At 40.2% G+C, this 18,331-nt stretch overlaps 1 protein-coding gene across 1 annotated transcript in view; it reads right to left on the reverse strand.

The window, feature by feature from the left end:
- LOC5567894 (transcription termination factor 2) overlaps positions 1-18,331 on the reverse strand; it is a 43,752-nt gene that overhangs the window by 12,776 nt on the left and 12,645 nt on the right. The window contains exon 4 of the mRNA XM_021854946.1: positions 8,967-10,776. Within this exon, the coding sequence (XP_021710638.1) occupies positions 8,967-10,776 (1,810 nt within the window). The remainder of the gene's footprint in view (positions 1-8,966; positions 10,777-18,331) is intronic.

An 18,331-nucleotide genomic window follows, 5' to 3' on the forward strand; every position in this document is an offset into this window, starting at 1 on the left:
CAAACATCGGTCCTGGAATAATTCTCAAAGTAATTCCAACGGCAGAATTTTATTTGATGAGTGCTCTTCAGGATATTTCTCAATTCAATACCCTGATAGCCCTACATGTTTTTCCTCTTCTAGAAATCCATCTACGATTGACTTGGTCTTAACCGACTCTAGTCATCTTTGTAGCCAATTAGTTACTCATGCTGATTTTGATTCTGATCATGTCCCTGTTACATTTCAAATATCGCATGAAGCGATTCTCAATCCTATCAGCTCCACTTTCAATTATTTACGAGCCGACTGGAATATATATGAAACGTATGTTGACTCTAATCTTGATGTTAACATTTCTTTAGAAACTAAAATTGATATTGACAATGCTCTTGAAACTTTAACAAATTCCATTGTTGAAGCCAGGAGCATTGCAATTCCAAAATGTGAAGTAAAATTTGAATCCGTGATTATAGACGATGATCTTAAACTCTTGATCCGTCTTAAAAACGTGAGGAGAAGGCAATTTCAACGCACTCGTGATCCTGCTATGAAAATTATATGGCAGGATTTGCAGAAAGAAATCAAGAAACGTTTTGCAGATTTAAGAAACAAAAATTTTGAAAATAAAATTTCTCAATTGGACCCCGGCTCTAAGCCCTTTTGGAAATTATCTAAAATCTTGAAAAAACCTCAGAAGCCTATACCGGCATTGAAAGAGGAAAACAAATTATTACTAACTAATTGCGAAAAAGCTCAAAAACTTGCTATGCAGTTTGAAAGTGCGCACAATTTTAATTTAGGACTTACTAGTCCAATTGAAAATGAAGTTACTCAGGAGTTCGAAAATATTCTCAATCAAGTGAACGTTTTCGAAAATGCCTGGGAGACTGATTTGGAAGAAGTGAGAACTATTATTAAAAAATTCAAAAATATGAAAGCTCCTGGCGATGATGGAATTTTCTACATCCTCATCAAGAAACTTACAGAAAGTAGCTTATCATTTTTAGTTGATATATTTAACAAATGTTTTCAATTAGCATATTTTCCTGACAAATGGAAAAATGCTAAGGTTGTTCCAATTTTAAAACCAGACAAAAATCTTGCAGAAGCTTCTAGCTATCGTCCAATCAGTTTGCTTTCCTCCATCAGTAAACTTTTTGAAAAGGTTATTTTGAACAGAATGATGGCCCACATCAACGAGAATTCAATTTTTGCCAATGAACAGTTCGGATTCCGCCATGGACATTCGACCACTCATCAACTTTTACGTGTAACAAATTTGATCCGTTCCAACAAATCTGAAGGCTACTCTACTGGTCTTGCTCTTCTAGACATAGAAAAAGCATTCGACAGTGTTTGGCAGGAAGGTTTGATTGTAAAATTGAAAAATTTTAATTTTCCAACATACATTGTTAGAATAATTCAAAGTTATCTGTCAAATCGTACACTTCAGGTTAATTATCAGAACTCCAGATCTGAAAGACTTCCTGTAAGAGCTGGTGTTCCCCAAGGCAGCATTTTGGGACCAATATTATACAATATTTTCACATCTGACTTACCTGAGTTACCTCAGGGATGTCAAAAATCTTTGTTTGCGGATGACACAGGCCTCTCCGCCAAAGGACGAAGCCTGCGTGTCATCTGTAGTCGATTGCAAAAAAGTTTGGATATTTTTTCTTCATACTTGCAAAAATGGAAGATTTCTCCTAATGCTTCCAAAACTCAACTAATAATATTCCCACATAAACCAAAAGCTCTTTATTTGAAACCTTCAAGTAGACATGTTGTCACGATGAGAGGGGTTCCAATTAATTGGTCAGATGAAGTTAAGTATCTAGGACTCATGCTAGATAAGAATTTAACTTTCAAAAATCACATTGAGGGCATTCAAGCCAAATGTAACAAATATGTAAAATGTCTCTATCCCCTTATTAATAGAAAATCAAAACTTTGTCTTAAGAACAAGCTTTTGATATTCAAACAAATTTTCAGGCCAGCCATGTTGTATGCTGTACCAATATGGACTAGCTGTTGTAATACCAGGAAGAAAGCTCTGCAGAGAATTCAAAATAAAATTTTGAAAATGATTCTGAGGCTTCCTCCCTGGTATAGTACCAATGAGTTACATAGGATATCCAATGTTGAAACATTGGAACAAATGTCAAATAAAATAATCAATAATTTCAGGCAAAAATCGTTACAATCTTCTATTGCCACGATTAATGCGTTATATGTTTAGGTTAAGTTAGGTTAAGTATATTAAAAACTTTTTTTTTTCTCTTATAAGCAGGTGAAATCAACTCACCTGTAAAAAATCTGAACTGCTACGGCAAATGAAATGTAATATGTTGTTAACAAAATGTTAATAAAATCTTAGATTTGTTTTACCAAATTAGGATGATAGTGTTGTCTAATAACACAGAACACCTAGATATAAGAAATAATGAATGTAATGTTTGGAATGATACTAATAAAGAAATTAAAAAAAAAAAAAAAGTTATTCGAGCTTGTTGTAATGGAACCCTTGCTCTCTCACTGCAAGCACCTGCTGGATTCCGATCAGCACGGATTCACCGCCAGCCGCTCAACAACCACTAACCTACTGTGCTTCACCACTTTCATTACCGACAGTATGATCGCTCGAATGCAGACTGACGCTATATATACTGACCTGTCGGCCGCTTTTGACAAGTTGAATCACGATATTGCTATTGCCAAACTTGACAGATTTGGCGTCTGCGGTAACCTTCTGAGCTGGTTCGGCTCTTACCTAACCAATCGTCAGCTAAGAGTTGTGATAGGCGATTGCAGTTCCGACAGTTTTCACGCTACATCCGGTATACCACAAGGAAGCCACCTGGGACCACTGATTTTTCTGCTTTACTTCAACGACGTTCATCTCGTTATCAAAGGCCCCCGCTTATCGTATGCAGATGACCTGAAAATATTTTTACGGATATGCTCTGTTGCCGACTGTTTATACCTACAACAGCAACTTGATAGTTTCGCCAGTTGGTGCTCGCTGAATGGAATGGTGGTTAACCCCACCAAGTGCTCCATCATCACGTTTTCTAGAAAAAAGCAACCAATCACGTTCGATTATAGTTTGCTTGGCACGAAAATTGAACGTGTGAATCACATCAAGGATTTGGGCGTGTTCCTTGATTCATAGTTAACGTATAAACAGCATATCTCGTATACCGTCAGTAAAGCGTCAACGACTTTGGGATTCATCTTTAGAATCGCCAAGAATTTCTCCGACATCTACTGTCTAAAATCACTCTATTGTTCTCTCGTGCGTTCCACATTGGAATATGGTTCCGCTGTTTGGAGTCCTATTTATTATTATATTATGGCGCAGAAAGGATCGAATCTGTTCAACGCCGATTTCTCCGATTTGCACTCCGTAAGCTACCTTGGAGAGATCCATTCCGCTTGCCGAGCTATGAGAGTCGATGCCGATTGATAGACTTGGACCTCCTCCGGAACAGAAGGGACACATTCAGAGCTTTAACAATTGCAGACGTTTTACTGGGTCGTATCGACTGTGGGACAATCCTGGAGCGAGTCCATCTAAATGCCCGTCCACGCTCCCTCCGGAACAGCGTCATGCTGAGATTGCCTCTAACTCGAACCAACTACGGACTTCACGGAGCACTTAGTGGTTTGCAGCGAGTGTTCAATAAAGTCGCATCATTGTTCGACTTCAATACCACCCGAGAGATGCTTCGCCGAAGGTTTTTATCATTTTTTGACGAACGAAGAGTTTAGTTTAAGTTTTATCTCTTGACTGTTTAGTGCTTTTGTTAAGTTTTTGTCCTCTGATCGTTTTATATATATTTTAGACATCATTGGGGCTACAATTTGCCTGTTGATGTGTTTCGAGTAAATAAATAAATAAATAAAAAAAAAAGACGGAGTATAATTTCTATAAATAATTGCGACAGATTCGATGTTACGCAACAGTTTAGGTTGAGACTACCATTTCTGTGTGGGTGTCTGGATTCGATTCCCGATCGGTCCAGGATTTTTTCGTAATGGAAATTTGCTTGACTTCCCTGGGCAGAGAGTATCATCGTACCTGCCACACTATATACGAATGCAAAAATGACATCTTTGGCAAAGAAAGCTCTCAGTTAAGGCTAAATAGCCCGTCATTCGTTTTGGTAGCAATGATTACTTTTCAGCTTGCAATTTCAAAGTGATAAAACTCAGTCTTAATAGTTTATATTGACTTGAAAAAGTATCACTATATGCGCTTACATGCATAAAGTATGCTGATACTTTTTCAACTGTGTCAGTTCAAAACTAACTGATTTTCTTTGATTAGGAATCGTGCGATGAATTAGCAACAATCATCAACGACGCATACAAATTTCAATGACGGCTTACTTCTCCTTAATAACTGTTAATCAGTTAACGCTGTGGAAGAAGAAGAAGTCCATTGCCCTTGCGGTGGTTCATTTTGCCGTGTTCGTGTGTCGTTTGAGGCGGCTAGCCTTCGAAGAGGGTCAGTTTGTCTTAGTCACCATCTGATACAGAAGATGATCTGACAGAGGATGGATGTGCTTCCCAAAGCACGGTCTTCCGTGCGGCGTCTTCTGGTGGCTGGACGGTTTTTTTTTGACGTTGGATAACGTCCTTCGGCAACATATGGGGGTACAATTTCAAAAAACGAAAAATTGAGCATGTAACGAAAAATGGTCAGGTTTTGACCGCTAATAACTCAGCCATTTGTCGATAGATTTTCAATATTTATACATCAATCGATCGGAAATTTATCTACGCGTCGATTCAAACGGAGGACACTATTGATTATTGGCAACAAACTATTGAAAAATCGTAAAATGTTGACCTTTCTTATCTAACCAATCACGTTCAAGCACATTTTTGGGTTCCGCTTCCCACTATAAAAGCGCACCGGTCCTGCTTCTTCCCTCAGTCTTCTTTTTGCGGTCGGACTGTTTACACGGTCGGGCGAGTCATTTTCGCTTTGCGTTTGCTCCCGCCGTCACAGTTCAATTTGTGTCGTCGGAAGAGGAAGACGCAAGGTTGATTTGCGGCGGCGATGACGATGGCTTGGGCGCTTCTCCGTGCAGCGAATTACTGCCGCTCGGAAAAACGTCCAAGCCGTCGTCATCGCCGCCGAAAATTTATCCGCGCTTGCAGATTTCGACTTTGAATTCAGCATCGGTGGTCAAGAAGCAAGCCCGCTAGGAACGAAACAGGCCCTCTGAGTTGCTGATCCGAGGAGCTGCTTGTAATCGAGCGTCGGACTTGTGAAATCGCTCAAGATTTTAAAAGTGAGCATCGTTTGCAGATTTCGACTTACGCCCGGTACTCAACAATCCGTTGCTCTTGTGCGCCATCCACGTCACGTCATTGAGCTGGTTCGTCGTATAAGCAAAGCGGCGCTTTTCAGGGCCATCAAATGTGTTGAAAAGAGTTGAAAGAATAATATTTTCGACCTTATTACATCTTATATCTCTCAATCAATCTCACAGCTTCATACAAAATTTAATTTGTCAGGAATAATTGATGGCACGACAATTTGATACTGTATTCGTGGACGCTGCTGCAGTGCCGTCACAACATTTCACAACAATTGTAAAATAGAGTGGCATTTCCAACAGCTTCTTAGACTTGCCATATTTTATGAGAACATATGTAACAAAATTGCGACATATTTAGAATGCTTCTGAAAAGAAATTCTCATTGAACAATTTTCATCATTTTGGCACCCATGGATCAGAAATTTTCCTTCATACAAAAGAAAACTATTGATTATCAATAGCTAACCATTAGCTATTAGAATTTTTTCTACGAATCGACTCCAATAATTAAAACTATTGATTTTCATGAATAAACTATTGAAAAATCGATAAATATCAAGGCATGTCTTATTTTCCATAGAAAAGCACATTTTTCTTGTGTATTCCTAGCACAGACATCATTGCTCGATATCTTAGCCACTTTCGCCATGCAAAGGGAAACGCCCCTTTCGGCCTTCTTCTTACTCCTCTTTATTCTATCGTGTTCAGTCGAAGCCAACCAAGCTTCAATGAGCCCCGCGCGCATCAGTCAATCGTCGACCAGCAACCGGAGAAGGACTCCTATCGGAATAAATTTTACACATTCGTCGCTGCCGCTGCTTCTGCTCTTGTTCATTCCCAACCCAAGCTAAATGCTGCTGGTTCCGTGAAATCGCTCATCATGGCCATGGGCATCCAGCTAGACCATTAAATTCGTGGAGAACTCGTCTAGAAACCTTGAAAATTGCCGTCGGAGGAGTGAGCAAACCAACGAAAACAACGAATCGTCTTCGGTAATCTTTTGCTGTGTTTCTGTCTAACAATGGATTGACAACCCAGTTCGATCGACGGTGACTAGCCCCAACCGTCCTTTTCAGGACGACCATTTCATTTTGAAAGAGTTGTGAGAATTTTCTACCGTGAAGAGTGACATTACTGGTGATTGGATGTGATTGATTCAGATTTTGGTCAGTAATTTGCATGCAATCATTTATCACGGCTAAATAATGCTTCTCGAGAATCACAGTGTCAAGAAATAAAATTCCCATTGAGCGCGCGGTCAGGTAAATCTCGAACGGCACTTGAATTAAGAATCCATCACGGTTTGCCTCGCAATCAGGCGTTGCAGAATTCGCTCTCATTTGAGAATGAAGCACGATCAAAGCAAGCAAAGAAAAACATCCCATCTGTTGCGGTCCACGATCGTCATTGTATCGCAAGGTGTAACAAGTCTGATAAATGGAAGCAGCGAGCGAGAGCCCCAACGAGAGAGCGATGATAAAATCCATTTTTCTCGCTTGTTTACCGTTGGGGATAGGTGTTTTTCTTTACTGGCACGATAAACAATCCACGAACTTCCAATAACAACAGTGTCCCCCAGGCTTGGAGCATGTTTAGAGGGGTTTTATCATGCACTACTATCCCCCCAATCTGATCAAACTTGTAGCAGTATACGATAAACAGTCTCTCATAATGTGCAGCATGTTATGATAGTTACAGAGAGCAATACTTGAGAGATTCTCTCAATTTTCTCAGGATTCAATCCCTGCTCGCAATTAGTGATGATTGAATGATGCCGTTGTCGTCGTCGCATGCTAGAGCGATCAGTATCAACTTGGCGAACAAAGAGCTAAAACTTATCAGCAACAGCTTTGTTGACGTTTTGATTTGGTAAGAAATTGTCGATCGAATCGAAATACACACACAGAGAAGACTGCAAAAATGCTACCGCCACCCGACCCGAGCAACGGGAATCTAGATAAAACTTTGTTTGCCATTTATCTCCGTTGAAAACTTATCATTCGAAATTACAATTGATTACAATTGACAAGAGCCTCAACCTCAAACTGGCTTCGGAATCCACTAAAGCAACCAATCTTAGTGGATCATGAATGGACCTAACGTTCAACCGGTATATTTGTTTGGAGAGCAAAAGTTACCGCTCATGCTTCATCTTCCATCGACCGGTTCTATCGGTGTTGAAGTGCTAACCGGACCAACCAAATAATAACACTCAATGTCCATAATAGATCAGAATTGACATGCAACAAATAGTTTGAAAATTGATTAGATTTTTTGTCAGTACCTAGAAATCTTTCATAAGTTCGTGACGGTCCTAAATCAGGAAATAGAAGAAGCTAACGTTATCCAACGTCAACTTGGCGGTCGTATCTCGAAAACAACCTCTTACTTTTTGTGGAGGGGCTAGGAACCGAACCCATGACCATCCTGTTGGCAGTACGACATCTGTCCCCATGTCTATGGGCGGCAATAAAAGTGTAGCTTCAGAGTATGTTCAATATATCCCTCAGTCCATTATTAACCGTCCGGGAATATACAACTATTAATGATTGTATAACATTTTGCGGTAATCCACTTCGCGGTGTACCATTTCGCGGTTTGTCATTTCGCGGCACGACATTTCGCGGTTAGTACCATTTGGCGGTATGTCATTTCGCGGTCAGTACCATTTCGCGGTGTACTGTTTCGCGGTTTGTACCGAAATGTTTCATATATCTTAACAGAGCAATTTGAAGAACTGCAAGTATTCAAAAGAAGGGTAAATCTCCGATGAAAATATTATTGATGATAATGCCAACAATTTTCAGTGCAACTCGTAGGAAAAACCACACCGCGAAATGGTATAGACCGCGAAATGGCATACCGCGAAATGGTACTAATCGCGAAACGGTAAACCGCAAAATGATACACACCGCGAAATGGTACACCGCGAACTTGTTGACCGCGAAATGGTTAACCGCGAAATGTCGGACAACCCTATTACAGTCGAAGCTCGTTATAACGACAACTTTTATAGCGACAAATCTCTCTATAACGACATTTCCGATGGTCCCTTCGAATTCCCATACTAATTTCTACTTTTATAGCGACATTTCTCTGTTTCGACCGTTCTCTATTGTGACATTAGTATTATATTCAATAGTCACTCAATATAACGACATTCGTTAAGCTATTTTAGTACATATTATGATCGTTTTATTCCTCCATGCTCCATAACGACATCCAACTTCTTCATAACGACGATTTTATAGCGACTTCTCCGTATACCGACGGTCCTTTGCGATGTCGCTATAACGAGCTTCGACTGTAATCGTATCGCTCGTCTTGCCACTGTATTACGCGGTCTCCGAAAGTACCCCGGGTTATCGGTCTTGTCCCCGTCGGTGGTGATTCCGCTGCCCTGTGTTGTCCGTAGTGACTGATCTATCCTACACATCCGCTTATGAAGCGAATGCGTAACCTCAAGGTTACGGACCCCCCTTGAGACCTTCTATTGAAAACACTTACTTTTTAGAGACGTACATTGAAATAGTGACCAAGTCTCTAAAAAAATAATTGCAACCAGTCTCATGATACGCTAACGTAAGAATAACATGACATAAGACGCTTTGTGAGACATAAGTGTGAGAATAGGAAAATAATAATACTCACCTTCGGACCACTTCCCTGCTTGTTGAACTCTGTGACGATATCGTTTCGGAACTTGACCGCCACCTTACCGGTCAGGGAGACGTACTTGACCCGTTTGCTGCTCAGATGATGTGCCACAATGTCCAGCACGCTGCTCCATTGAGACACAATCACCGCTTTATCGTCACCGCATAGGATTTTCTCGTCCAGCAGCTCTAGTAGCCGAGCAATCTTCGAACTCATTCTCGTCAGATCGAACACCGGATTAGAACGGAGCATCACCTTCGAGGATGCCTTCGTAATGGCGGCCGTATCTTGCGATGTGTTCCCACTGATATCAAGTTCAACCTGTGCCTCAGGGCCATCCACAGCCGCATCAGCAGAATTATCTGTTAGCTTGAGCTTGTTAAGCTGTGCCAACAAATCGAGTTCTTGTGCGTTCTCTTCCTCGACAGTGCTCATGTCGAAATTACCGTCGTCGTCCTCGAGCATCTGGTGGATCAATCCCGGATGGCAGCAGATTTGCCGAAGACGGAGCAGTAAAACCAAGATTTGAAACTGTTTTACTTCCTCATTTGCATGCATCTGTTTCAATTTCTGATGCACCCGATCGAAGGCCATGTTTGGAAGGCGATTTTGTGCAAAGGTCGGAACGTTCCGTTGATTTGCTCCCATATAAGTGTCATGTTCTTTTTCCGCCCGTTGGTGAAGAAACTGACCGAAGAGCGTCCTTGAGTAGAGAAGTACCTTCTGGTAAACGTTCATCTCGTCTTTCTCCAACGTCACTTCAACGAGTTCAACGTTTTTCTCCGGAAGACATTGAAGAGAACCTTTTTCCTGTAGCTGTTTCTTAGTTCTACGAAGCATAAGCGATTTCATGATCGTTTGTAGCCTAGCCATCCCGCCAGCAGTTTTGTTGTCGATCCATTTTTTCCAGTGTGTCAAATCATCAAACGGAGTACAGCGTAGGAATTTCAACAGCGCATACATGTCCATTTCTTTGTTCTGTATGGGAGTGCCTGTGAGGACCCATCGGAAGCGACCCTTCAATCGGCAACAAGCCTCAGACATGGCACTTTTGTGATTGCGGATCATATGCGCTTCATCGAGTATTATCCTCTCCCAGTTAACGCCAAAAATTCCAGATCGGTCAGTTTTCGATTCCCGGGAAGCAATATTGTATGTCGTTATGAGTACATCGTACTTAGCCAGGTGTCTAGGTTTCATGTCTCGGTTTGTTCCGTGATAAACATTGACGGCCAAACTGTTCCTAGCAACTCGATTTTTGATTTCTCCTTCCCATTGTCTCATCAACGAAGCCGGACATATTATCAACGTTCCTCCGGCATAGTAATCGCGCCTTCCTTTCGCTGTCCATCCATTGTTTTCCTCTTCTTCATCATCGCTTGAATCATCGTTTTCCTTATCTGGGTCTTCAATTTCTGCTTTTTTCAGTATAAGAGAAATCATGCTGAGCGTTTTTCCCAAGCCCATGTCATCAGCGAGAATACCTCCTCTGGGTTTTAGACTCTCACGCCAAAGCATCCAAGCTAATGCATGTCTCTGGTGGTCCATCAGTTCTATTCGCAATAGCTTCGGTGGATCTGCAAAAGTGTCCTCACTGGGACATCCTTCAATGGATTTGTGCAACGAGGACAAACTATCCAACGTGATGGTTTTCTGCGTTTCAAAAGTAGCTATACCCTGCTTTCCTGTATGCTTCGGCTGGATCTTATCAGCTTCCTTTTGAATGTCGTCCCACGAAATGTTAACCACCTGGTCATTGCCATTCGACTTACGATCTTCGCCGGCCGATTTCCTCCCATTGGTACTGAAATGAACAAAACACGTTTGTGTTAGATAGCATTATCATCATAGTCGTAAAACTAAATTTTATTTTCATTTAGCAGCGTTTGGTGGGGGCAATAAGAGCGCAAGTCATCCCAAAGTTGGGATCAGGGAATGGTGATTGCCGTAACATGCTATGCAGACCACATGAACACCATCGCAAAGAATAGGAAGGATTGGGATAGGTAGAAATCGGTAGACTTGACACAGTAATGCAATTAATGCTGCAAAATATAAAACATTTCATTCGGGATTTGCTGAAGGAAATCTTTGGATAACATTGGACGATGACATTTGTATTGGAATGGTTGGAGAAATAACCGGAATTATTTCTGTAGTATTTACTGGTTTGAAGCCTAGAATGAGCTTTTGAAGAATCCATGGATATTTCTCAAGCAATGTTTGGAAGAATTGCAGGAGTAGTCCTTGGAGGAAATGCTAGGGAAATTTCGGGAGGAACTTTGCAGCCCTTCACTAACGACAGTGCGTCTCGATGAGCGAAAAACGAGCAAACTTCAGGGTTAGGGATGTCATCGACTTAGTTTGGAAAGCCATCCACGTACAGCCGACACGTACTCGATGTCGAAGTTGTTGCACAGAAGCGTCAGGGCCCAACGTTGAAGGCTGGGCTACAACGATGTGAGCGGCAGCGCGGCGCGGCAGGTTTTGACAGATACCTAACCCATATTGTGCTCTGCAAGATAAATCCACGTAATGCGATTATCTGAAAATGTCGATATACCGTCGCAGTGATAATGAAAATCACCAAATGTTTCAGATTTAGCAAATTTGAAACATTTGCGTCCTTGAAGAACGAAAAAATCCAAGCCTACTTGAATTGTGACGTTGCGTTTGAATTGCGCGCATATCTTCTGCGCGTTACCGCCGCTGCTGGATGTGGATTTAATATAAGCGCCGCAATACATTTTCTATCAAAAACTGCTGCGCCACATTGCCGCTCACATAATTGTAGCCCAGCCTAAATGTATAGCATCCTATAGTGCATCAGCAGCAAATCCGAGTGGAGTACCTCTTTGAATCGCTTGAGAGATTTTTGGCACTCACTGTTCCATACGAATTTGGCTTCCTTCTTGATAATCTTCGGGACAAACTTCGCAAAGTAATCGACAGCACCGAGGAACAAACGTAGAGTTGTGACAATTGTTTGCACACATAGTTAGTAGCAGCAACGCCCACGACAATTTGAGGTTAGGCTCACTTTTGACCGGTCTTGGCTTTAGCACTCCTCGCTATGCTCCGGATCTACACAGTTCCAAACCCGAAACACTCGTTTCGTATCGAATCCACGAATTTACGTAACTTTCTCATGGTTGCTCGCAGTAGTCGAAATGGACAACATGATCCTAGCAGATACATGGTTGCTGTTTCAATGAGGATTTTGAACAGATTGATTTCAATCAATGTATTTTTTGTAATTTTAAGTTTCAACAGTTTATTTATTAGTTTTACATTATAAGTGTTCATTTAAGTATTTTTTCTTGTAATTTGTCTATTCTGATAGTACCTTCGAGCGATATGTTAAACAGCAAGTTAGAAAGAGTGTCAAGTTAGAAAAACGTCAGATGTTTCAATTCATCTAAAGGTTACGAACGATGACGAAATCTCGTCTACCACCCGCACGTTTGGATCCATCAAGCGTTGCACGAATCAGTCTAATCAGCTTCGCCGGAAAGCCATGTTCCGAAATAATTTGCCACAACTCGTTTCTCTTCACTGAATCGTACGCTGCTTTGAAATCTACAAACAGATGATGAGTCTGCACGTTGTTCTCTCGGAGTTTGTCTAGGATATGAAGCAGGGTAAACATTTGATCCGTCGTTGATCGGCCTTCTCGAAAACCAGCTGGGTATTCGCCGACAAAGGACTCATTATGCGGTTTCAATCTGTTGAACAGAATTCTAGACTCGATTTTGTACGTCGAATCAAGGAGTGTTATTGCTCGATAATTAGCGCACTCGAGTCGATGCCCTTTTTTGTACAAAGAGCTAATGAGACCATCCAACCAACTAGTAGGCATTTGTTCTTCCTCCCATATCCTCGAAATGATACGGTGAAGGAGTTCGTGCAGCTACTAACTTCCCTGTTAGAGAAGGTTCGACCGGCATCTCGTCCTTCCCAGCAGCCTTGTTGTTCTTCAGCCCATTGATAGCTTTCTTCCCCTCAGCTAGCGTGTGAGGTTCCACAGCCTGTCCATTTGAATTCTGCTACCAGATACACTTTATTCTTTACTTATCAACAGGCTTAATTGAGCCCCAATGATAATCTTAAATCTATGTTAACAATAACACAAAAGCATGAACAAACAAACACGAATATTAGGGATGACAGGTAACTTGAATCAACAAAAGCATAAGTTTAAACAGCTTCCACAGTGTACATATGTTCATTTTAAAATCGGCACGGCTTCCATATGTTTCTCGGACGCTCGATGAATTCTCTGTATTTTATTCCGATGGGCCAGGCATCTTCTCGTAGCAGCAATCGTTTGTACTTCCCTTCGACTGTGACTTTGAAAGAAGCGTAGTCAGGCGGCTCATCAATCTTCCATTTTGGGACAAGCTTTTTGATACGAAACGTTCGATTTTCTTTAAGACCACATGACTCTGATACCAAAACATTGATTTCATCCTCTGTTACTCGGCCGTCGATGTTAGTTAGAAACAACGAAAACATTTCCTCGCTATGATGAATGGGGCTGTCTGAGTTAGAAGTATGCTGGAACGAATTCTCTTGTATCGAACGGCTGGCATTAATCTTTGAACCATCATAGAGCTTCGTTGAACGTATAGGTGTAGAGTGTCGTGGAACAGACGGCATCGAAGAAATTGAATCTCTCGGCTGGGCACACATGGTGGAAAGTGTCTTTTCCATGTTCGCAATTTTAGATTTCATGTCGACCAACTCTTCATAAATTTTTTGCGGTGCATTATCATCGGGCTGAGCAGTATACTTCTTCTGTTGATGATCATGAAAATCAGCAAGGCAGTCGTCACATAACCAAATGATATTTTTCCTGATGCAGCGTACACTATCATCGGAAAGACCAACACAAGCACAATGAAATGCTTGCATGCATATTCCTTCGCAGACTGTAAAAACGTCGGTGGTAGAGTTGATCGGCTGTAAGCACTTCTTGCACACCATTGTGTCAATCCAATATGACGGTGAACGATACAGACGAGAACAATAAGGCCAGTTGAAGAGTTGTTCACTGTTTTGCAGAGTTTAGCATAAAGTGTTTCAAGAAATCACGATCAAAACCACTTCGTGAATGTAACAGATATCAGCTTATTAGTTTTCACGAATAATACTACGAATATTTACAAGCAAAAAAAGATTTAAATCGACCGCACAAAAAACACATGTCTAAGCAGCAGGAGACGCACACAAGTATTACACTTCCATTATTTCCGTTCTACAATGACTCGAAGTACTGTTTCCACCTAACGGCAACCATTATCTTATACGTCAGCAAGGTTCCTTAGCGGTCGTTGCACATGGCGGGAGACGGCGCTGGTTTTCTCCGAACACCATTGACAGATTCGTAGAACCGTCGCTTGTCGTTCTGTTCCATGGCTTCTTGCGCCTGAGCAATTGCTGCCTCTTCATGCTCCTTTTACTTTCTGCGACGGATCCGTTTTTCGGCTGCTCTGACGGGTACCAGACACCAGCATCCGGCTTCTAGCCACGTTCTTCTCATTCGTCATTCTCTGGCACTCCTCGTCGAACCAACCGTTCCTTGGTCTTCGTTGAGCAGTACCAACCACTTCTCGCGCTACTGTGCTCACCGCTTAGTGGACTGACTCCCACAGATCGTTGAGGTTGATGGTCTCGTTGATTTCGCTAATCCGCTCGTAAGGCTTCTGATGGTAGACCGCTGCTACACCATCTGCTGACAGGCGTTGGATATTGAAACGCAAGGATCTTCTTTTTTTTGGCGTTACGTCCTTACTGCGACAGAGCCTGCTTGTCAGCTTTTTATGGGCTCTTTCACAGTTATTAACTGAGAGCTTTCTCTGCCAAAGTTGCCATTTTCGCAATCGTATATCATGTGGCAGGTACGATTATACTTTATGGAAATTATGGCAGACACCTTCAGCATGGCTTTGCTTTGTAGCCGCGGACTCTAACCACTCGGCTGTAGAAGGCGGGAATGATGCATGAAGTTTAAAACAAAATAGTTCATTTTTACATAGATTTAATATTTTTCCCTCGGAGCAGCAAATAAAATCTTTCAAATGAAGCATAAAGATCATCTCTGGGACATTTTTTCATTTTTATATATCTATTTAAACTACTGCTTCCGTCAGTACGTCACGACGGCAACTATTGGTGCAAGGGAGCAATTTATTTGCTTAAACTCAATTATTTATATGACTTTTTGATAAAATAGAAAGCTGAAATTTGGCAAATCGACTAAACTAGAGGCGATCTATCCACCAAAAATAGCGCAAACGTTTTTATCGAAAAAAGTACGTTTTATTCCATAGTCCAATCTACTGGTACATTACAACCATTGGTACCGTTACCCTATGTACAAAATCAAGAAGAATCCTTCCCTACTTTAGGCGATAATCTTGCGTAAGAAATGTAAACAGGATTCCGTCAGCATTTCGTCCAAGATTCAATTTACAATGTTCCATGGAAATGTGTAAGGAATTCAGATTTCCACACACAAATTTGTGAAAATCCTTCTCTGAACTTTATGAGAATTACGTCCCAGATCCTGGCTAAGATAGTATCATTCCAAACATTACATTCATTTCTTATATCTAGGTGTTCTGTGTTATTTGACAACACTATCATCCTAATTTGGTAAAACAAATTTAAGATTTAATTAACATTTTGTTAACAACATATTACATTTCATTAGCCGTAGCAGTTCAGTTTTTTTTACAGGTGAGTTGATTTCACCTGCTTATAAGAGAAAAAAAATGTTTTTAATATACTTAACCTAACTTAACCTAAACATATAACGCATTAATCGTGGCAATAGAAGATTGTAACGATTTTTGCCTGAAATTATTAATGATTGTATTTGACATTTGTTCCAATGTTTCAACATTGGATATTCTATGTAACTCATTGGTACTATACCAGGGAGGAAGCCTCAGAATCATTTTCAAAATTTTATTTTGAATTCTCTGCAGAGCTTTCTTCCTGATATTACAACAGCTAGTCCATATTGGTACAGCATACAACATGGCTGGCCTGAAAATTTGTTTGAATATCAACAGCTTGTTCTTAAGACAAAGTTTTGATTTTCTATTAATAAGGGGATAGAGACATTTTACATATTTATTACATTTGGCTTGAATGCCCTCAATGTGATTTTTGAAAGTTAAATTCTTATCTAGCATGAGCCCTAGATACTTAACTTCATCTGACCAATTTATTGGAACCAATCTCATCGTGACAACATGTCTACTTGAAGGTTTCAAATAAAGAGCTTTTGGTTTATGTGGGAATATTATTAGTTGAGTTTTGGAAGCATTAGGAGAAATCTTCCATTTTTGCAAGTATGAAGAAAAAATATCCAAACTTTTTTGCAATCGACTACAGATGACACGCAGGCTTCGTCCTTTGGCGGAGAGGCCTGTGTCATCCGCAAACAAAGATTTTTGACATCCCTGAGGTAGCTCAGGTAAGTCAGATGTGAAAATATTGTATAATATTGGTCTCAAAATGCTGCCTTGAGGAACTCCAGCTCTTACAGGAAGTCTTTCAGATCTGGAGTTCTGATAATTAACCTGAAGTGTACGATTTGACAGATAACTTTGAATTATTCTAACAATGTATGTTGGAAAATTAAAGTTTTTCAATTTTACAATCAAACCTTCATGCCAAACACTGTCGAATGCTTTTTCTATGTCTAGAAGAGCAAGACCAGTAGAATAGCCTTCAGATTTGTTGGAACGGATCAAATTTGTTACACGTAAAAGTTGATGAGTGGTCGAATGTCCATGGCGGAATCCGAACTGTTCATTGGCAAAAATTGAATTTTCGTTGATGTGGGCCATCATTCTGTTCAAAATGACCTTTTCAAAAAGTTTACTGATGGAGGAAAGCAAACTGATTGGACGATAGCTAGAAACTTCTGAAGGATTTTTGTCTGGTTTTAAAATTGGAACAACCTTAGCATTTTTCCATTTGTCAGGAAAATATGCTAATTGAAAACATTTGTTAAATATATCAACTAAAAATGATAAGCTACTTTCTGGAAGTTTCTTGATGAGGATGTAGAAAATTCCATCATCGCCAGGAGCTTTCATGTTTTTGAATTTTTTAATAATAGTTCTCACTTCTTCCAAATCAGTCTCCCAGGCATTTTCGAAAACGTTCTCTTGATTGAGAATATTTTCGAACTCCTGAGTAACTTCATTTTCAATTGGACTAGTAAGTCCTAAATTAAAATTGTGCGCACTTTCAAACTGCATAGCAAGTTTTTGAGCTTTTTCGCAATTAGTTAGTAATAATTTGTTTTCCTCTTTCAATGCCGGTATTGGCTTCTGAGGTTTTTTCAAGATTTTCGATAATTTCCAAAAGGGCTTAGAGCCAGGGTCCAATTGAGAAATTTTATTTTCAAAATTTTTGTTTCTTAATTGAGCAAAACGTTTCTTGATTTGTTTCTGCAAATCCTGCCATATAATTTTCATAGCAGGATCGCGAGTGCGTTGAAATTGCCTTCTCCTCACGTTTTTAAGACGGATCAAGAGTTTAAGATCATCGTCTATAATCACGGATTCAAATTTTACTTCACATTTTGGAATTGCAATGCTCCGGGCTTCAACAATAGAATTTGTTAAAGTTTCAAGAGCATTGTCAATATCAAGTTTAGTTTCTAAAGAAATGTTAACATCAAGATTGGAGTCAACATACGTTTTATATATATTCCAGTCGGCTCGTAAATAATTGAAAGTGGAGCTGATAGGATTGAGAATCGCTTCTTGGGATATTTGAAATGTAACAGGACAATGATCAGAATCAAAATCAGCATGAGTAATCAGTTGGCTACAAAGATGACTAGAGTCGGTTAAGACCAAATCAATTGTAGATGGATTTCTAGAAGAGGAAAAACATGTGGGGCTATCAGGGTATTGAATTGAGAAATATCCTGAAGAGCACTCATCAAATAAAATTCTGCCGTTGGAATTACTTTGAGAATTATTCCATGACCGATGTTTGGCATTAAAGTCACCAATGACAAAAAATTTTGACTTATTGCGAGTTAATTTACGCAAGTCAGTTTGGAGCAAATTAACTTGCTGCCCAGAGCATTGAAAAGGCAAATAGGCAGCTATGAAAGTATATTTACCAAACTGTGTTTCAACAGAAACACCTAAAGTTTCAAAAACTTTAGTTTCAAATGATGAAAACAGTTGATGTTTTATACGCCTATGAATGATGATTGCAACTCCCCCACATGCCCCATCAAGTCGATCATTACGATAAACAAAAAAGTTAGGATCTCTTTTGAGTTTAGATCCAGGTTTTAAATACGTTTCGGTAATAACTGC

Source organism: Aedes aegypti, chromosome 3 (genome assembly GCF_002204515.2).
Source record: "Aedes aegypti strain LVP_AGWG chromosome 3, AaegL5.0 Primary Assembly, whole genome shotgun sequence".
Taxonomy (NCBI): Eukaryota; Metazoa; Arthropoda; class Insecta; order Diptera; family Culicidae; genus Aedes; species Aedes aegypti.